Raw genomic sequence first — 21,663 nt, 5'->3', positions numbered from 1 at the left:
CACTTGAAGCAGGAGGAAATAATTGAAGCGATTTTTTTCTCTCAAAGCAGTTGGACATGAACTCATTGATTAGTAAAGATAGACTGCATTTTTTTAAACTGCATCATGTCTGAATATATAAATATTAATATTTAGGGATATGTTAGCTTGACTAATTTGATTTTCCATTTTCTATTAACCTCTTGTTCTATTCTGTGTGAAGCAAATTTAATGAATATTCTTCTGAGATCAAAGTCGGTCTGCATGATGAGGTAGTGGTTAGAGCTCTCACCTCACAATGAGAGGGTCATGAGTTCAAATCCTGTGTGGAGGTTTGCATGTTGTGTCTGTTTTCTCTCATGGAATATAAACATGCATGTGAGGTTCATTCTAAACAGAACCCAGTGTGTGTGTGTGTGTCCTGTGACAGACTGGAGACCTGTCCAGGACGTTGATACTCAGCTTTTTGAACTTCTATAGAAAAAAGGACCAACTATTGGTTTGATGCTGGGATTAGAGGAACGTTTACATCAGAGGTGTGAAGGAAGAGCAGGACAGACTGGACACACATCCCAGCATTACACATCTTTATTACCTTCAGTTAAAATCCACACACACACACACACACACACACACACACACACACACACACACACACACACACACACACACACACAGTGTGTGATTGGAGGGAAACAGCTGATTTCTGCTCTCCAGACACATGAGCAGAATTCTGAGTGTCCGTGACGTTTGTTCATAGAGGGGCTGGAGCGGTTCCCTCTGCTCCGTCCAGACTTCGCCTGTGAGCGTCACCTGAAGATCCTGCCGTCGTACAGGAAGCAGGAAGTGCCTGACACACAGCTGCTGCTCCCACAGCAGCGCCGGCGGAGGAGCGTCAGTCTGCCAGGGCCAGGTTCTTGGACTGGATCTTGGACAGGTGCTCGGATATGCAGGCCTCGATCTTGTCGCACCGGGCCAGGAAGTCCTGGGATGGCGGCGGAAAACACCGGTTAGTGAGGTGACGTGAGAGCAGGAAGCTCCGCTCAGCGCAGAGAGTGGCCCTGACCTGCACCGTCTTCACCAGCCCCTTTTTCTTCATTCTGCAGTCGCTGAAGTTTTCCGGGACAGTCTGCGGAGACAGCAGCCGCTCGTGGTTGTCTTCACTACCCGGGCATAAAGAAAGGCCTTGCTGTATTTACCATAGCGTCGATCTGCTCCAGGATCCTGATGAACTGCTCCGCCGCCGCTTTCACCCGGTTGTCCAGTTTATCCAGAGCCTGAGCCTGGAGGTCTTTAGCCAGGAACCCCTGAGACACAGCAGCAGGTCTGAGTGAGAGGACAGCCTGTCTGTCCCGGGACGGCGTGCCGCTCTGCAGCGGGACTCACGTTCTTCAGTCCAGTCAGCTCCCCGTCCACCTTCTCCAGCTTCTTCACCGTCTGCTCCACGGACTTCTCGATGTCTTTCAGCTTCTTCAGCTCGGCCTCCTCCTCGGGACTGTTCTGTTGGCCCATTCAAAGTCAGGGTTTGACCACAACCTCCGGCACGTCACACTCCGAGGCCGGCTTACCCGCTTTCCTATCATCATGAGTTTGCAGCCGTCTTTCACTCCAAAGCTGGACAGACTCTCGTCCATGTCCTTCAGAGACTTCCCTGTAATGGACACGAAAACCAAACCTTCATGAGTCTGCTTCAAACATCATCCTGTCAGGGTTCGAACAGCGGATCATCTTCCTCCAGTCTGTCCTCACACTGCTCTCCTCATGTCCTCCTCCACTGCTCCATGACTCTGCTCTCTGATGATCACCTGCTGTCAACCTGACCTCCGCTGTTCTCACAGACCAGCTGTCTCCCTCTGTTCTACGACAGGAACCAACACTCTGAACGATTACTGATCCTGGTTAGAGCAGCAGCGACGACCTTTGAAGATGATTTTCTGCGAGGCGCCCGGGACTCCAGTGAGCTGAGTGAGAGCATCTGACAGGTCTTTAACGGTGGGTTCTGCTGCAGCTCCAGCCGGGCCGGACACCGACACACTGTGCTTCACCGATCCTGGACACACACACACACACACACACACACAGACACACACAGACACACACACACACACACAGCTTGTAAAATAAATAATTTCCACAGTTATCCTCTGAATCACTCATGAAGACTGATATAGAATCAAAGACAGCTGTAAATGAAGTCTTACTGAGATTTATCAACCAGTGGACAATGTCCTCAGATGAGTTTTAGATGACTAGAATATGATAGTTGAACATATTACTGTCAAGCAGCTCGGAATGTTTGATCACAGCTACATTAGCTAAAAAACAAGGTTCTTTAAAATACATTTCCAGGCTGTTTATCGTCTAGACGGAATAGAACACGTCGTTACCGTATGTGACGGTCACAGTCACGGTCTGCTCTGACATTTTGTTCTGTTTTTTAATCGCTTTTTCACCACAGCGTGAACCGCACAGCTAATGCTAACTGACGGCTAACTACATCCGGGTCACTGCGGAGCCGCTCTCACATAGACCTACATGAGCAGAACCGCCTGGCATAGACACATGTAAGTAGAAACACGAGGGTGGAGAAGTAGACATCGCGTGAAAATTACCCTCTTTCACAAGTAGAGACACAGACGTAGACCGAGACATTTCCAGGGAGAATCATCAATTATTTGAGGGAAAATCAGTGTTTTGTTATCTCTGTTATGTGGTGTTGATCCTTAAGCAAGACTTTTTATAACTCTTCAGTCCATCCAGATGTTTTGCTCTCAGAGCACATGACCACGTGACATGTGCGCAAGGCTCTGTGGCGCAATGGATAGCGCATTGGACTTCTAGACTGGACACGGTGAAGTGATTCAAAGGTTGTGGGTTCGAGTCCCACCAGAGTCGCAGTTTTGATCAACGGGCACTGAACGCCTTAGTGGCTGATGGTAAATGTCTGAGGTGCCACCCCGCCTCCCTTAAACCAGCTGCAGCCGTCAGACGGTACTGGTTGGTTCAATCTAATCTCAGTCGTAATATTATTAATCAGGGATTGGCGGAATGGATAAACACCCTCCTCCTCAGAGCGCCAAGCTCTTTTATCTGCTTATTTACTGCAGTTTATTTATAGAAAATGAAGCACAAACATTGTTTCATTCAGTTTTAGTGTTTTGTTGTTGTCGTTGTTGCTATTTTTCTTTTAATTTTCACTAGTATAGAGAATTCTATTGCACATATTCCCCTTTGGTCCCTCTGGACGGCTCCATGAAGCTTTCACAACATGAAACATGAATAAACATGGAACTTTTTTATGATAGTGGCACACCACACAACTATCCAAAACGATTCGTCACTCTTGGTTCAAGAGGCAATCAAAAAGGTACAAGTAAAATTTGGTAAAATAAATTAAACCACAAGAAATGGGGGAGAAATGACAGAACATCTTAAAAACCTGAAATGTCAACAATTTCTAAAAGAAGAAAAATTAAATGTGGCTGGGAAAAGCATTCAAAACTGGTTAAAAAGAGGTAAAATGGTTAAAACAGCTACAATTTCAAAATATGTCAATAAAAAAAGCCCCAAAAAGAGGAAAAAAGAACTGTTGAACTCAGGTACAAATTATGTTAAATGTAGAAAAATATTCGCTATTTTTGACCTGTAGTTCATAAATACATCATAAGATACAGTTTTTGTATGTGCAGCAAAACTATATATGGAACTTCCTGAGCTGCATTGGCCTCATTTTAAAGCTTCAATGTGCTTTGTGGCTGTCTGTGATTTTTGATTTAGACTGCAGTTCCCAAGTGAAACACCAGGTGTCAGTGTTACTTGTTTCACCCTGAACCACTGAGCTGTGTGGAGGAGCCATGAGAGGACAGGAAGAGTGAAATGAGTCTCGTTCATTTCAGCATCCTGAAACTTGAGATGTGTGACGCAGTTATTGCATGACTTCGATGTTTCTGTGACTTTTTATTTCTTGTCATATGATCACCATCAGTGGAAAAGACCAAGAGGAAGGAACAGAGACTTCAGTGTCTGAAGTTTTACATGAAAACAGTTTATTCTGCACGTGTGAAACAACCCCGGAGGTTTTTTTTTCACAGCCTGAGTGGAAACGTGTGCAGAGCTGTCGAGACTCCACAAAGGGGAATAAATTAACACAACATAACAGAGATCAGTTAGCAACAGACTAAATAATGAAACGCTGTTTCACACGGGAGATTTAGAATGCTTGAAGGCCACATGTCAGCACGGTGGGAGCGATAATCCACAAACGGCTTCCAAACCCTCCTCAGATCGAACACGTTCCGACGTTCTCTACGCAGAAAAGGTCTTCTACTCCTCCTTTATGTGGCGGGAATCTGTGGCAGGCCGAACTCGTCCACCAGCACGCCGTCCTGAAAGCAAAGGAAGGAAATCACACCGTGTCCATGGTCTTGTCTGGAGTGTCGGTTCGAATTTAAGGATGGTCAAAACTTTGCTCTCTCTTCCTTCTCTACACTCTGTTTCTGTCTCTGCCTCTCCACCTGTCTTTCTGATACTAAAAGTCATTTCAAAACATGACCTTGTGGACGTTCCTCTGAGTTCGATGTGTTTTTTTTTCTGCGGATACGGTTCCAGGCGGCTGTGAAGGCTCGGCACGCTGACCTTGTTTGTTTTGGAGTCGCTGGGGATTCCCTCGGGGATGGACGGAGCAGCCGAGGCCTCGTCCAGGTAGGAGCTGTCATCATCCAGCAGCAGTTCATCACCCAGAGCGTCCAGCTCTGAAACAGCAGGGGACCTCTCAGTGTGTGTCTCACACACACATACACATACACACACCAAACAAACAACAGGAAGCAGGCCTGGACTGAAGACTCAGAGGCATGAAGGAGGAGGGGCCAGGTTTCACCTCCATGTTTACACAAACTGGAAATGTTCTCTACAGATCGGGATGGTCTGATGACTGCTTGTTTGTGCTCTAACACACACATCAAGAGACCCTGAGAAGGTCATTCAGGATAGACAACCCTCCAGGGTTCCCAAAATAATCCCTCTAGAGGTATGAGAGAAACCACCTGGTTCCTGTGAAGGCTGAGGGGAAGTGTCAGGTACCTGCTTCCAGATCATCTTCATCGATCTCTGGAGTGCCGTAGCTGCGGCTCAGAGCTTCCTGCACCTCGTTGGCGTCTTCCATCATGTCCTCCAGCTGGTCCTGTAAGTCCTGACGGTCGGAAACATGGGCTCACATTAGGGGAGGAACAGGTCTGAAAACAAATCCCTTCTTTAAAGCTCGTGTCCGGAGTTTCCGTTCATTTCAAATGTATGTATCATTTTTAAACAGAGCTTAAAGGTGCTGTAGGCAGGAATCGGCATCTCCGCCATCTTGCTGAGGGTTACCTAAGCAAGATGGCGATTTGACCCATCTAAGATGGCGATTTGAAACCCAGCACAGCCAATCCTGTCCTGTTTTCTCTGACATCACGCCCTTATGCAAGTTAAGCCCCTCCCACAAGAACGTGCGACGAATGCCCTTCGACCAATCACGGTTAGAGCCTCAGGGGCTCTTCTGATTGGTCAAAGATACCTGGAGCAGTCAACATTCCGTTTCAGCTCAGAACAGAGACAGATGGAAACGCTGCGCCCTCGCGGTAGTGCAATTATGCTACACTCCTAAAGGATTATCAATGGATACGCTAACATTTAATCCAAAGAAAACACAGAAAAATTAGCATTGACTAGCAGAATCCTGCCTACAGCAGCTTTAAATGTGTCAGTCTGGTTCAATACTATAATATAATATTAGCATAAAGCAATATAAAAATGTATTTATGAGCTCCGCCTTCATCTCATAGACCCCCATCTTATCCGAAAAAGTGCCGGTCAGCGTCAGCCAATAGATTTCGAGCTTCCGCATTCTCGCGCTGTCAGTCAAAGTGTGGAGCAGCCAGAGAGCACGGCCGCTCGCCCAGGCAGAGGTGAGTTAGCAACGCAGCAGCCGGCCCGCTTACCTCGGATATATCCACTGTCTGCTGAACATCCACCGTAAACAGCTCAACATGGAGGATGCTGTAGGACTCGGAGGCTCTCATTTTCACCCGACAGATAATTCGCGTGCACAATTAAAGGGGCGTGGCTTGGTCGCTCATGAAAGCAGAGGGAGGGCGGAACCTCCAGATGTTGGATTAAAAAAACCTCTCTCTTTCAAAACTCCGGACACGAGCTTTAAGTGCTGTTCAGGCCAGCTGTTGGAAATGGCTGACACATTATTTCTGTTTCTATATCGCGGCGTTATTGGAAACTCGCGGCCGCTTCACGCTGCTGCCCCACAGGCTGAGAACAGACGTACATCGATCTGATCCAGCTTCACGTCCTTGTAGGCTTTCTTCATCTCCTTGGCGCCGATCTTCATGGCCTCCACCTGAGAACACAGAGCCGCGGAGGTGTGTGAGTCGGACGGAGGAGGGCTGGGGTGTGTGTCGAGGCGAGCAGCGGCCGGATGCTCACGGTGGTCTTGGTGTCCTTCAGGGTCTGGATGGTGTAGTTGGCCTGCTCCATGTTGAAGGACTGCTGAGCCAGCTGCTCCCTCTGGCCTTCGTACCTGAGGACCAGCGATGGTGAGTAATCTGTTACTCGGTAATCCACTACTGTACTTAAATTACTTTTTCAGCAATGGAGTAATGTAATCGGATTACTGTGGTAAAAGTGGTAATTATATCATAATTACTTCATCAAATAAGGACTCTGGCGATCATTTGTTGATAATGAGCGCCGTGTCCTGCAGTGTTTCACTGTCAGTTCAGACTGTTACATTCTGATATAAATGTCTTGCAGTTTTATGAACCGTTTCCACTTTACTACTGAATAAAACACAGACGTTCTCAGGACTCACATCTTCTTCTGCTTCAGGACTCTCATGGCCTTCTGTTTCACCATGTTCTGCATGAGAAAAAGAAGAGATCACAGCGAGTGCTGTCAGTCTGTCAGGTCATCCATGTCCTGTCAGTCCGCCGCCTCGACGACAGCGGCTGCTGAAGCAGAGAGGGAGGGAGGCGTGCTACCTTGGAAGGCCCGTCCCTCATCTTCTTCATCTGGTCTTTGTACTTCATCAGCTCAGCATCTAACCTGCCGATCTTCTTCTCGATGGACTCAGCTCTGGCATCCACCTGAGAGAGGGGTCAACACAGGGGGTCAACACAGGCGCTGTGTCTGCAACACACACTTCTTCTGCCTTTGGCTGCTTCAGCCAAACAGACCAGAACAAGTCCACCAACCAGCTGAGAGCTGCTGGGCTCCACATAGACACACACGAGACACAAGAACGAGAAAGTTAAAAGAGACGGCTACTTCTTACAGCAGACTTATGAGTAAAATTACTTCTCTTACACAATCAACGGTTAAAAAGCAACTTAGGGAGGAAACAATGCTTGAGAAAGATCTTCTGGATGAAAAATAAAATGTCACAGTGAGAGAAGAGCTCCTGTTTGAAGTCTACAGATAGAAGTGAACAGTGTTTTTCACTGAAACGACTTAAACTGTGAAAAACAGCATTCATCATCAACAGTACCAATATTCAAATGTTACATAAAGATTCCTGCTGCACAAATAAGACATTGTTCCCCTCCTGTAGTGGATGAAGCACATTATTCCTCACACTCTTTTTCCAGCATGTTGATCTTTATTTCACTCTATATTAAATAAATATGCATCACATATCTGAATGAGTTTTGAACCAGCTTGTTTGGATTCACTGACAGTGCAAACATTACAGATGGGAGCTGCTGAGTCCAGAAGCTCCAAACCCGAAACCGTCAGCGTTTAAAGAGGGATTCTCCTCAGCTTAGCCCCTGATGAAGAGTGCAGACTCCGTTCTGATCAGACCGCACTGGACTGGGTTCTGCTCTGGCCTTTGTCAGCGTGTAGCTGAGCAGCTAGCGACGGACCAAAACAACAACAACAACAACACAACGCCCGCAAGCGCACTCACGTTCCCGATGCAGTCCGACAGGTTGGGAGGAGGAGCTTTGGGCTTCCCGCGGCCGAAGATTCGGTTCATGTTCTACACCTTTACCGGCCCGCAACCGGCCAAATCACACAGAAACAGGAGAAAAGAGTGCTAAGTTAAAGGGGCTTTCTCACTGGACACTCCCGGAAGTAACGGTCCCGAGCTGGCAAAGACCCGCAGGAGTAGAATCATAGAGCGGTGACAGTAGACCAGAGGCGACGGCATCAGGATGAAAGGCCACGTTTTTAAATATAAAAAATTATCGTGTATTATAAGTACACGTCTTATGTCAATAACAAACTAAAAATGTGTTGTTAGAAAAATCACTGAGTTTTGATTATTTAGCTGTAAAGTTCGGCTTCCTCTGTAGAAATGAATGTAGTGGAGAAAGAGCTTCCTCATCCAAGATGGCGGCCGAGCTTCAGCAGTCATCTTTTGAATATCTATGATCTAGCTATCTATCTATGATTCTACTTCTATAGGTCTATGTGCGAGCGGAAGTAACGGGCCAACATTCTGAAGGCTCTGATTGGTCGGCCTGACAGACTGTGACCAATGAGCGTTCCGAGCCTCCCTGTGGTGAGCGGTGGTACTGCAGCATGCAGTGGGTCAGGAGTGGATCTGAGATGTGGCGACTGTGGCGTCTTCGGGCCTGAAAGAGGCGCAAGAACAGGCTCAGGCTCAGACGGTGTGATCTGGAATGGATCTCTGTCTGTGAAGCTGCAAAAACTCCATAAAACTCCTGGACACATGAACTCTTTCAGCAGGAACCATGAAGAGAATGAGTTTGGATCACACTGATGAGTTCATACGGAAGTCAAGGCCAAAGCTACACACTCATGTTTACTCGTGGTCATGATGATCAAAGTAACTCAGGAAAGGAGGGAGACAGTAAACAAGTGACATGAAGCTTTGATTTTAATTTTCCAGGATAAAGCACAGGCAAGGTTCCCTTCACACCACAACACCACAACATCCCTGTATTTCACATTCACAGACTTTTAGTTGGAACAATCACTTTGCTGTATGGATGCAGCGCTCTGTAGAGCATACAGTAGTTTGAACAGCTCAGCTTCACATGTTGCTGCATCAAATATCAAGTTCAGTTCACAGAAGCAGAGAAATTCACTTCGAGGACTGGCCGAACAAACAGAGTAGAATCATGAAAACACTGTAGGCTGTTAATCCCCCCACTGTAGGTAGTTGAGGACATGAAGAGCTGTCGCCTCACATCAGAGCATCCATCAGTCACAGGAGAAACTGAAGCTTCAGATCTTCTAACCCTAACCCAGATATCAGTTAACCCAGGTATCGGTTAACCCAGGTATCAGGTATGAATCAGTGAGAAGAAAAGTCCCTGAGAGCCTCACGAGTTCAGAGCTCCACTTACAAATCAACGACACAGGAGGGCACCACAGTACAGTCCACTAACTCACACCACATGGCCACTGAAGAAGGAGAGCTGTGAGAAACACGCAGCTCAGGAAACACCCCAGAGAAGCAATACAAACACTTTTGATGACTCACACCTTTACATGTGGAGATCTGCAAGAAGAGCAATAACTAGCACATTAAACATCTTTAAGTCTGTATAAGGCAGCTGCACTTTTTATTCACGAACTCTAAAAAGCTTTAATTAAAGGACACAATGTACCTCTGAAGCCCAGCATGTCAGCGTCCTCCTGCCTCCACACGGCCACGCCTCGGGGCTTTTCAGGTTTCCTACAGAACAACACTCTCACTCTTATACACTGTGTTCGTAGCACAAGGTTGTTTGATCTTTTCTTGAATGTTGTGTTTTTAATGAGCAGCAATAGAAACGCCTTTAACTCTCCACAACTGAGGGTTCTTTACAATCATCACTCTGTGGATGAGAACCACTTCTCCAGTGTACGGCAATCAGACGAACTGCTCCCGGGTCTGTAACGTCCTGAAGGACCACTTTGGACCCCCTGCTGGTGTAAACAGTCTCTCATCAATAAATTAAATCATGTTTCACCTTTAAAATGAAGCTCAGACAGCGTTTCAAGTCTCCATCCAGATTTTTCTACATGTACCAAAAGGCTGAATTTATGAAAGTTCACTTCAGATATTTACCTCCGCCAGGAGGTTATGTAATCACGTTGGTTTGTTGGTTAGTTTGTTAGCAACATTCCGGAAAAAGTTATGGACGGATTGCAATGAAACTGTGTGGAAAGGTGGGTCTTGGGCTAACTTAGAATCCATTAAATTTTGGTGATGATCCGGATCACTGTGTGGATCCAGGAATTTTTTCAAGGATTCTTTATCATTGAGAGATAGGGCAGTCTTTCATATAGTTGGGCAAGCCCGCTGACAGGGGGGACAAAAGCCTGGTTCACAGGACGCGTCGCACGCGGAGGCGGAAACGCCGAGCACCGAGTTCCAGATCGGCGCCCCTGTTAACCTGTCTGACGGTTCATACAGGAGGCGTAGCGGATCGCGCCGTGGACTGCGGCCGCTCTGCTCCTCTCTATTTTCTCCGCGCGCCGTGGACCGCCAGCTGTAAAGCTGGACAGAGCAGCTCGCACCAGAGAGGAAGTCGGGAACGGAAAATACGAGACAATCCGGTCAATTTTCAAATTAAAATGACGTAAAATGACAAATTATGTTGCTTTTCAGTTTTCCTTTTCAGATAAACACACACACACACACACACACACACACACACACACACACACACACACACACACACAGGAAGAGAGGGCGACAGAGAGAGGCACCACACGCCGCAGCGCTCCGCTTCGATCACACTCCCGATCACAATGTTGTTTTATTATACACGGTGTTCTTGTTGTTGTTGGCGACTGATTTGAGCTGTGGCGGAGGTCTGCGCTCTCTGAGTGCCAAATTCTAGTTTTCTTATGTTGCTGAACTCTTAATTCACTTCAGTATTTTAGTGAAGTGTAGTAATCCAGCTAATCGAGCTCTGTTGGCATCCACTTCAGTTTTCTCTGCAGTTTTCTCACTCTTTGCTGTTTATTTGAACCATTGTCGTGGTTTTGCTGCTGTTGCCTTTCATCACAGCTTGTCAGTCAGTTTCTCTGCAGACATGGAGGTAAAAGTTTCCTGTTGGATTCATTCAGGGTTATCTTACTGTGTAGCTTTAAAGTGAAGTGAAGGATGCAGATTTTAGTTATTAAACTGCTTCATTTGTGTTAAATCTCACCGAACTGTGAGACTGAACCATTTGTTGTGCAACAAAGCATAAATCGACAAAAACAGCTTATTTCTACCTAATTCAGTGAAGATTTGAGAAAGAGCCTTCAGAGCCACAGAGTTGGAGTTTTTCCTGAATCAGGTGTGTGAATCTGTCAGTGGATCAGCCTCTCTCCACCCAGCAGACCAAAGAGGCTCCACCCAGCTGTTCCTCCAAACCAGGATCCTCGTTCTCTCACCGCAGACTCGTTTCAAACGGTGGTGGTGATCTGAGTTACTCCCAGCTCGTTGGACTCCTCCCAGCGCAGGGACGACGTGTCCATGGCTAGTCATACGGGCCTGGGCTGCCTGCTGTCCCCTCGGGGGTCCGTGGGACACGAGTGGCCCCGCAGGGTGCTTCTCACCCGGCTCACCCCCTGACCGTCGCCGGGCCCCCGGGCCCCGGGGCAGCAGAAATCCCTGAAGCACCTCTTGAAGTTCTCGTCCAGGAAAGCGTAGAGGATGGGGTTCAGGCTGCTGTTGGTGTAGCCCAGCGCCACGCACAGGAAGTAGGCGGCCATGACGGCGGTGGTCTCCGGCACGCCGGCGGACAGGGCTTTGACCAGGATGAAGATGTGGATGGGCGTCCAACACACCACGAAGACGGCCACCACCACTAGCACCAAGCGCGTGATCCGGCGCAGGTTCCGGTCCTTCTCGGGAGAACCCGACAGCAGACGGACGCTCTTCAGCCGCAGCACCATCAGGGTGTAGCAGACGGTGATGATGATGACGGGGACGACGAAGGCAAAGATGAAGACACAGATCTTCATCAGGGTGTCCCAGTAGGTGTAGGGATCAGGGAACTGCAGAGCACACTCTGTGGTCCCTGCCGGAGACAGACAGTCCCAGTCAGGTCAGCAACAGGGACACAACAAGACATCAGGGACACAGCAAGAGAGGGATGGAGACAACAGAGTGGACACATGTCTTACAGGACATGATTAGTCTGTCTCATGGAACATGATACACATGGTTGATAATTAATGCTAAATAAAATCTCTCTCTCTGTCAGTCTATCTACCTATGTCCACGTCTTCCACATAGTCTTATTGTTTTGATGAGAGGATTTCATATTATTCAGAGACAGATTCCTAACAGAAGAGATGCATTTGATGACATTACACAACACACATAAGCTCCCTTCATTATTATTTAATTATATAGGTTTCAAAACTCCAACTGAAGACACTTGAAGTGCTGCCATAGGAATAATTCTGGTTTAAATTCAGAAAACTTGAATAACACCAAATCCCAACCCTACATGTATTATTGGTTTGATTCCTATTTTCAAAAGCTTCAAACAGCTTTTGAAAGCTGGGAGGTGAAGAATAAAGTAGACTCATTAAAACATGAATGTTTGAGAGTGAAACATTTAGAGCTGACAGCGGATGCTGGTATGGTTGAAAGTATCAGAGTCATGAGGGATGCCATGAAGAGTTCTCATCTCGTTTCTCTGGTTGAGGAGTGTTGTTCAAGCCGAACATATCTGACAGAGGAGAAAATGTGCAGTTTGCTCTATTCTTAGAAAATGAGGATCCATTATGCCTGTCATGGCTTCATCATGTCGAGTGGTTGATGAAGACTCTTATCAAACCCGAACATCCTAATCACAGACTTTGAAGGAGAAAATTGAGGTAATTCCGAGCGATGGAGCCGGTGCCAGCGGAGCAGAGACGCTCCGGAGAGCGTGCGCAGGGTAACGTACCGTTGTTGGTGTTGGTGCTGCCCAGCACCATGGCGGGGATCCCGGCGGCCGACGACAGCACCCAGATGACCACATTGATGATCTTGGCTTTGGTGGGCGTGCGGAAGTCCAGGGCCTTGACCGGGTGGCACACGGCCACGTATCGGTCCACGCTCATCATGGTCAGCGTGAAGATGCTGGTGAACATGTTGTAGTAATCGATGGAGATGAAGACTTTGCAGGCCACCTCTCCAAAGGGCCAGGAGCTGAGCAGGTAGTCGGTGCTCTGGAAGGGCATGGTGGTGGTGACCAGAGCGTCGGCCACGGCCAGGTTGAAGATGTAGATGTTGGTGGCTGTCTTCATTTTAGTGTATCTGCAGTGAGGAGAAGATGAAGGAGATGAGTCTGTTTTCGGTTAATGGTGAAGGAGACTCACAGCAGTAGCTCCTCCCCGGGCAGGTCCCACACTGCCTTCAGCTGCTACAGCCACATACAGCAGATCCGACGGTACCAGGAGGTGTTCTCATAAAACTCCAATAAAAAGTGACAAAATGTGGAAAAGTACAACAGATATCCAAACTTCAGCCAATCACAGCCTGTCTGCCTCTTCCAGCTGTGATTAGTGATGCTAACATATAAAATATCATGTGTTTGTGACATCCATGATCACATCAATGAGGGAAAACACCAGGGATACACTCAAGAGACCTTCAATCAGGCCGTCTGCGTGAAGAGCCTCTAAAAGAGCTTCTTTTGGTCACTGTAACTGATTTGATTCCTTAACGCTCATCATTTCCAAGTCGTTGTCTCCAGGACCACTTGTTGTTATTTTTTCCCCTGTAATCTAATGTAATGAAGCATGAAAGTACTGTATTTACTGACAGTTGTCACTGCCTGCTGCTGCCGAGCCAGGTCCCTTATGAAACAGAGACCTTATCTCCCAACCAGGCTTTTAGCTGGTTAAGTGAAATATATATTACTCCAGAGATCCACAAATTAAAAAAGAAATAGATGTTGAATCAGTCTCAACGATGTGAAAATAACACACACATACACACTCCTGCACCATCGTGTGGCACACGGTGGTATCACATGATTGGGCAAACCACCAGGAGACACTGGAACTTTAATTTCATAACAGCTGGTTGATTTTTTTTTTTTTTTTTTTTGTTTTTGGTCTTTTCTCTTCCATTTCATTCATGAAGCAAGTGTGCACAGATCTCCATCTTCCCATAAGGATCAGTAACAACAGTGAAATGTTTCCAGCTTTACTTTTCCTCTACATTCATAAACAAATAAAAGAAATGAAATATTATCACGAATGAATAAAAATTAAAAAAATGACTGGAACCTTGTCAAAAGGAGAATCTGTTGTTTTAAATGTCATTCCTTTCATCAGATTCAGACACATTTATTCTCGTGAAAGACTTTGAGAAAAATAAACAGAGCAAGTAATGCAGATTTGAGGAAGCACGGCAGTATCACAACTTGTGGACTTGTGCAAAACGCCTGACTGCATGAGGCGTATTTATATTGTCTATTCTGCCATGGATTGTATAATCTACTGTGTGTAATCTGTGTCAGCACACACACACACACACACACGCTCAGTCTTGTATTTCTATCCTTGTGGGGACCGTCCATTGACTCCCATTCATGTCTAGCCCCTAACCCTGACCCTTACCCTAACCCTAACCCACACCACAACAAAGCCTAACCCTAAAGAAATGTTTTTGCACTTTTACTTTTTTCAGTAACAACAACATGGTCAAGAAAACACTGTTTCTCCTACTTAGGACCGGAAAAAGGTCCCCACAAGGCACGTCGTTCCACGTTTTGCTATCCTTGTGGGGACATTTGGCCCCGACAAGGATAGAAATACAAGAACACACACACACACACACACACACACACACACACACACACACACACACACACACACACACCGATTCATTCCCACGCTGGAAACTCACCTGATGATCACATACATCACCAGACAGTTGCCCACCAAGCCCACCACGAACACCACGGAGTACACGGCCACTATGACGGGGATGATGGGGGACAGGGGCTCGGGCTCGGACTCCCAGGTTCCGTTGGGGGTGTCGTTGTAGAGGTCGGCCGCGCCGGGCTGCCAGGTGAAGTTGGGGAAGCAGTCTCCGGGCTGGCCCGGGGCGCAGCGCTCCTCCCTGGAGATGTGCACCACGCTGCTGTCCATGCTGACTCACCTGGGGGTCTCCAAACGGCGGCTCTGTCCTCTGACTCGCGCGGACGGCGCGTTCCGTGCGTGTGGATGAGAGCGCAGCGGCGGCTCCGCTCTCTACAGCCGCGGCAGATGAGCTCTGCCTTCACAAAGTTCACTCAGAGAGCCAAGGCGACCCCTCCGCCCCTGTCCTCTGCGTTACCTTCGCAGGACGGTGCGGATTGGAAGCCACCGCGGGCGCCGCCTGTGCCACTCTGCGTCCCTGCGCCGTGCGCACTGGAGCCCGCAATGCTCATGGAGTGACATCAGACGCACGGTCCACATGTGGCAGAACACACTCTGCTCACACTGCAACATCTGCTGGAGGGCACACACACCTGACAGCTCCCGTCACATGGCTTCACTGTACAGGTTTCCCTGGAGAAACACGAGAAAAGCAGCAACGTGCTCATCTCTCTGGAAATAACAGCCACCATCAGAGTATTAAAAGAAAAAAAAAACTCCCTGCCATTGTTTCCGCAAGATGTTCCCAGGCAACACCTGCAGGAGCAAATACGCAGAGTCTGTTATCAGGTCGGAGTGTGAGCTGTGAAGAGAGCACCTGCTGCAGAGGCAGCGTCTCCACCCGGAGCAGCAGCTCAGAGGAAACCGCGTCAATGGACTCACTTTGACCAGAAACTTCACCGCACTGCTGAGTGTGTGTGTGTGTGTGTGTGTGTGTGTGTGTGTGTGTGTGTCCACCAACAGTGAGATCCACAAACAGAAAAAAAGCTGGTCTAGCTTCCTTTACCATCTGATCACGTTTGTCTCTGTTCCCGTCTGTTTCTTCTCCTGTCTCTGTTTCTGTCCTTATATCTAATAATAATGGATTTTATTTATAATGCACTTTACATCTGAGAGCAGATCTCGAAGTGGACAATCAAGAAAACAATAAAATCAACGATAAAAACAACAGAAAACAGCAGGACAGTATAAACAGTAAAAACAATCAGCAATAAAATCCCTCAGGAAAAGCAATGTGAAACAAATGTATCTGTTTCTGCTCTGCTGCCTCTTTTGCTGTCCCTGTGTCTGTTCCTGTCTTGTCTCTGTTTCTGCTCCTGTCCTTACATCTGCCCCTGTCTGTTTCTGCCCTGGTCGACAGGCCTTCTCATCCCTACAGACAGACTGTACTGTCTCCGTCAGGAGTTTTTCACCACCCAGATGTCTGTATTTCCTCAGACCTGGATTATAAAGATGGCGATCCTGATGACTTCACAGAGTTATTCTCCAAACTTGGCTCATGTCATGTTTGCTTGTTTGTTGCGGCGCTCTGGTGCATGCACGACCAATGTTTTCACAATGTGATCTTTATGGTTAGCAGGTAAGAAACCTCAGCTTTGCCAGAGGGCCGATGGCTGGTGGCATTGCCAGAATGTTAACGTTGATTGGCCAGTGGCGAGGAGCTGACCCCAGGACTGCACCCTTCATTTACACAATGAGGCCAAAATGCACACAGAAATGTAAAAAGACACATAAACACACATGACTGGAAAAACATAGAGGGAGAAAATGCAAGATTGGAAATAATGAGGACGTAAATGTTACAGTGAATAAAAAAAGGTGTCAATAGATAAATGAAAAGTCAGATGAAAATAAAATACAGAAAAATATAATTTGGAGAAAAGAACATGTGACAGAAATTTACAATTTATTTTGAATTCTGTCAGTTTGAGTCCTCCCTACAGAAGAACATCAGAGATGCTTCTTCTCCGTTGTGTTCAGACTCTGAGTCTCTCCATACTGAGCAGATACTCCAGTAGTTTTGGTGAAGATCATTCTGCTGCTCGGGATTCCAGATGTGGCTGAGCTTGATGAGCTTTACAGATGTTACAGCAGTTTCAGCAAACATGCCAGAAGACTTGAACACTTGAATCAATCTCAGACAAAACATAAACAGCATACTGCACAAACACATATCACTTTCTTGGTGAACATATTTTCATAAAAAGCAGCTGATGGCGACAGCAGTGCCCTCTTGTGGCAGAAACTCATCCACTTGCCTCCCTTAAGGCATCAGAATCTGTGGCGCTGTTGAGATAAATTCCCGCTGCTATGTGTGACTCTCTGGTCAGCGATTGGCTGCTGCTCTGACCTGCTGGACCTTCTGCCACCTCAAGCAGCTCAGCAGAGATTTTTACTCTCAAATTTCTGATTTCTTTTTCATATGTGATGTATCATCATGGATGTAAACACACAATTTAGTATAAACAAGTTATCATTTAATTTCTTTAATTTTAAAATATTTAAACTAATAATGAAGCACACTGGCGAGCCACCATTCCACACTGTGGTGAAGCATTCTCTGATGTGAACTAAATCTGCTTTCTGTGTCACATTGTCCCCATGGTTACGTTGAAAGTCAGTATTTCATTGTTGGCCTTCGATCTGCATTCCACCATTTGTTGCTGCAAACAGAAAGAATTCTGGGAATTTCAGACACTTCTCTGTGAAACTTTGAAAAAAACTATAAGATACTCAGCAGGTGTTTGGAAACGCAATCTTTACGCCATTCCTCCAACAAGGTTCTATTTCATCCCTACTGACCGCCAGAAGGCGGCGCTGAGAGCACTGAATGTTCTGACAGACTAAGGCTGAATCCCATTTCACCCCTTAGCCCTTCCCCTTGGCCCTACCCCTCGTTTTGCGCGTTCACATGGAGGGGTAGAAGTGTCCCAATTGTCATTATGACGGAGGGGTAGGGCCAAGAAAGAGGGCCAGTCACCCCTCCAAAAGGAGATTCTCGAGAGGCACACTCCAAACGGAGGGGTATCGGCCGATGGCGAGGGGCGCTTGTTCTTTCAGCCTAGATCAAGCCTGGCGGGCGGGGTTAATTCACTTCCGCATTGACGGGAGTGATCGTTTCCACACCCGCGCATTCCAGGCGCATTCCAAACACAACAGATAGACGATTATTTTCAATAAACTGGTTTCTTCAACACGGCCCGCCTGGAATGCGCGGGTGGGAAACGAGCGCCCCCGCCAATGCGGAAGTGAACTAACCCCACCCGCCACTGACGGTCCAGGCGAACAAAACAAGCGCCCCTCGCCACCGGCGCCACTGGATGACAGATTTCTCAGAAAGCCTTCCAAGATCGGCAAGATGGCGGCGTCCGCAACGAAAGACGTTCATAAATGTCAGTATTTTGTCAATTAATAAAGTTTTAAAATGTAAGAAAAACATTCTTCTTCGGCAGATAATTGTCGCATCTGCCTACGTCATCGGCAGCGGCGACTACTGATGACGTACGCGATTGTCGGAGGGGTGTCCCAATTCGGACGGGTTGACTTTCTCCCCTACCCCTTAGCACTCCGTTTCATAGGCGGAGGGCTAAGGGGTAGGGCCAAGGGGAAGGGCTAAGGGGTGAAATGGGATTCAGCCTAACTGTGTGAGTCAGTCCAGTCAATTTCGCCTTCCGAAGGCTGCAAAGGCAGCTTCCCCTTCACTTTTTTAAGACCTCCCCTGAGGCCTTTCTTTGGCTCAGGGGAGTCGATCCACTGTCCACGTTGGTTCTCCCTCAGGGAAACCACCAGCCTTCTGGGTAAGGACGCATTGCCACACCTCCTCTACACCTCTCCACCTCTCCCTCTGATTTGGTCGACACTCCAGAGAGTCATTCAGGAGGGCCACACGCTGCTGCTGGTGGCCTTCTTCTGGCCAGTGCAAACATGGCTGCTCAGCAGACTCTCCTTCAGTGAACCATGGTGCCTGCCCAGCAGGAAAGATCTTCTGTCCCAGCACATAGGTTGGGTTTGCCACCTCAAACCCCCACCGCCTCCGCTTATACGTCTGGCGACTGAGGGGCCTGAATAAGTGCTGAGAAGCTGTACGGAGCCTGTCAGACAGATCATTTTGAATGCCAGAGTGCCGTCCACCTGACTGCAGCACGACAATAGCTGGAAACTGTTTGTTGAGTGGTGCAGTGCCTGTAGGGAGGACCCTGTGATTCTGGTATTTTTGAGGTCTCTTCTGGATATGGGTCATCTCCATCTGCCTTGAGGGTGTATGTGGAGGCAAAATCTACCTGATATGCGGAGGTTGCAGGCGGCATGGTCGATGGCTATGTCCTGGTGTCAGTTTTCTCAAGGGGACTCTGAGGCTTCATCCCCTAAGAGCCCCACGAGCTCCAGCCTGGGACCTGCACTTAGTAGTGGAGGGCTGGTGTCAGCCTCCTTTTGATCCCTAGGCTATGGCGGAGCTTCAGTGGGTGTCATGCAAAACTGTTTTTCCTACTGGCCATTACCTCGGTGAAAAGCATGGGTGAGTTACATGCTTTGTCTGTTTGTCCGTCATGCCTCAGATGGCATCTGGATGGTGCGGGCGTCACTCTGCGTGTCACAATGCGGGGTGGAAGGACCCTGGCACAGGCAGCACAGGTAGATCAAAACTTCTTTATTTCTGAACACAAGGATCTCAGGGCAGGGTTGAGCTGGTGCAGGCACGGGTAGCAGAAACATGCAGACAGACCCACACCATGACAGAAGGAACTGATTGGGACAAGCAAGGAGGGCAGGCTTAAATAGTGGGGAAGACAGGTGCAACACATTAGGGCGATAACGAGGCAGGTGACCAGGCAGGATAACAAGAGAAGCAGATAGAAACAGGTGAGACAGGGCATGCAAAATTGACAAAACCGGCCCCGAGCAACCCCATCTGGCCACAGAGATACCGAGTATGACACTGTGGCCGCTTCTCTCCCGAAGGTGCTGTTGGTGGTGCAGCAGTCCTGGAGGCAGAGCGGAGCTCCTGTGCTGAGTCAGAACTCTGAGGGGCTACATCAAGGGTGGGGAACCCTGGTCCTGGAGGGCCGCAAACCTGCATGTTTTCCATGTCTCCCTGCTTCAACACAGCTGATTGCAATGAGGCTCGTTATCAGGCTTTCTGCTGGACTTGGCCATGAATCTTGATTCGATTCAGGTGTGTTGAAGCAGGGAGATATGGAAAACATGCAGGTTTGCGGCCCTCCAGGACCAGGATTCCCCACCCCTGGGCTACATGGACGCCATTATAAGTGTTTGTATGTCATAACAGCTGTTTGTCTGTTATGGAGGCCCTTATAAGGGCTCTGCTCTCTCCAAGCAGTGCTTATCCCACTGAGTTGTGGACACCAAGAAGGAGGCTGTCCTCTGCCACCGGGCATGCACTGCCACTCCACCAGGGTGGTGTTCACATCCTGGGCCGTCCTGACGGTAGTACACCTGAAAAATGTGAAATATGTGTCACTGCCTCCTGGATGATGCCCGGCACCTTTTCCAGGTTTAACAGGGTAAATATTGCCTTCCCATCCACTGGAGTTGGTCCTCGGTCCTCCGGAGGGTTCTCAGTGAGGTGGGTTCCAAGATTCCTTGTGACTAAGCTGGTATTAGTCTTTCAGTGCTTTCAGCACTGCCTTCTGACGGTCAGGAGGGATGAAATAGAACCAAAGTTATGAATGGTACTGGTTCCGTGAAGCCCTGATGACCGCCAGAGCGCTCTGTCACTCAGAATCCTTGTGATCACGTAAGAAGATTCTGTGGAAACCAAACCTGAGGTGACTCTGGAAATTAATACCTTGCTAGGGTCACCCAGGGGTCACCCAGGGGTCACTAGTGACATTGTTGGTATGCATACTCAGACTGCAAATGCATGAGGGAACATTCAGTGCTTTGAGCACCGCCTTCTGGCAGTCATCCAGGATTCGTAGAACTGTAGTTACAGATATAACTCCCGATTTATCAACTTGAGCGATGAAAATCAGCCCTGCTCAGTACAGTAGTAGCAGCTTGAACCAACAGCTGGAAAACTGAGGCCTCACATTTTCATATGTTTCCATTACAACTGGGGAGAAAACAGCTGCAGCCACAAACAATGAAGACATTTTCTCTGTTTACTGAAGATCTGCTAGATCTGTGATGGCTGGCTGTGGAAGGACGTCACAGTAACTCCACAGTGCCACTCACTGCACACATGTGGCATTACCTCAGTCCAACGGTGTCATTAATATTCATGTTCCATTCATTTGTAAAGTCGGCAGCACGCCTCTCATCATTTATGCAGCTGAAATCTCTTCATGGCATGTGCAGTCTTGTCAGCACATGGAAAACTCAAGGCCTCTCTATTAAAGCAAATACAATAGTCTTGAAAAGAAAAGCACCAGCTGCTGCTCAGTGAGAAGTGACCATGAATTACATGTCACACCACGCATGTTGACTTTCTGAGCTGAAACTGACAGATTACTTAGTTTCCATAATGTCCTTGAACTTCAGTGGTTTTCCAATGAGGAATTAAAACTTGAAGAAAATTTCTATAAACATGTTCAAACATTGGTCAGCATCTGTAAGAACACACATTTTCAGCTGCACAAGCAAATCTTATTACGGATTGACAAATAAAATTAAACACAGCGCTTACCAATCTGGAGGAAAGAAAACAGTTCAACAGCTGAAAAGCTGAAAAACACAGCAGAAGACACAGGTGAAGCTGTCTTTACTTTGAGGCTGTTTAAACTGGAAGTGATGTGGGTTCATGGTTTCTGTGACCATCCGAACGTTTACATGGGACTTTTTGTTCCTGTTTGAATCCGAATA

General features: G+C 47.6%; 3 protein-coding genes and 1 non-coding gene across 4 annotated transcripts; 1 reads left to right on the top strand and 3 right to left on the bottom strand.

The window, feature by feature from the left end:
* Window positions 1–556: 556 nt before the first annotated feature.
* LOC115405142 (BAG family molecular chaperone regulator 1-like) lies at window positions 557–2,698 on the bottom strand. Its single transcript, XM_030114618.1, has 7 exons — window positions 2,367–2,698; window positions 1,898–2,029; window positions 1,548–1,630; window positions 1,366–1,479; window positions 1,179–1,286; window positions 1,046–1,108; window positions 557–964 (listed from the first exon to the last, which is right to left on the bottom strand). The coding sequence occupies exons 1-7, from the start codon at window positions 2,401–2,403 to the stop codon at window positions 875–877; spliced, it is 627 nt and encodes a 208-aa protein (XP_029970478.1). The 5' UTR covers window positions 2,404–2,698; the 3' UTR covers window positions 557–874.
* An 84-nt stretch (window positions 2,699–2,782) lies between these two features.
* Window positions 2,783–2,874, top strand: trnar-ucu (transfer RNA arginine (anticodon UCU)). Its single transcript is given in 2 exon segments — window positions 2,783–2,819; window positions 2,839–2,874. It is a non-coding gene; the product is annotated as a tRNA-Arg (tRNA).
* Window positions 2,875–3,985: 1,111 nt separating this feature from the next.
* Window positions 3,986–8,110, bottom strand: LOC115405141 (charged multivesicular body protein 5). The gene is made up of 8 exons (XM_030114616.1): window positions 7,934–8,110; window positions 7,008–7,112; window positions 6,839–6,885; window positions 6,454–6,547; window positions 6,296–6,367; window positions 5,062–5,170; window positions 4,615–4,730; window positions 3,986–4,364 (listed from the first exon to the last, which is right to left on the bottom strand). The coding sequence occupies exons 1-8, from the start codon at window positions 8,000–8,002 to the stop codon at window positions 4,314–4,316; spliced, it is 663 nt and encodes a 220-aa protein (XP_029970476.1). The 5' UTR covers window positions 8,003–8,110; the 3' UTR covers window positions 3,986–4,313.
* A 3,347-nt stretch (window positions 8,111–11,457) lies between these two features.
* Window positions 11,458–15,072, bottom strand: LOC115405133 (delta-type opioid receptor-like). Its single transcript, XM_030114607.1, has 3 exons — window positions 14,828–15,072; window positions 12,876–13,228; window positions 11,458–11,996 (listed from the first exon to the last, which is right to left on the bottom strand). The coding sequence occupies exons 1-3, from the start codon at window positions 15,070–15,072 to the stop codon at window positions 11,458–11,460; spliced, it is 1,137 nt and encodes a 378-aa protein (XP_029970467.1).
* Between the last annotated feature and the right edge of the window lie 6,591 nt (window positions 15,073–21,663).

This window comes from Salarias fasciatus, chromosome 18, assembly GCF_902148845.1.
Source record: "Salarias fasciatus chromosome 18, fSalaFa1.1, whole genome shotgun sequence".
Taxonomy (NCBI): domain Eukaryota; kingdom Metazoa; phylum Chordata; class Actinopteri; order Blenniiformes; family Blenniidae; genus Salarias; species Salarias fasciatus.
Note: the sequence above shows the minus strand (reverse complement) of the source record. Positions and strands in the feature narration are given on the sequence as shown.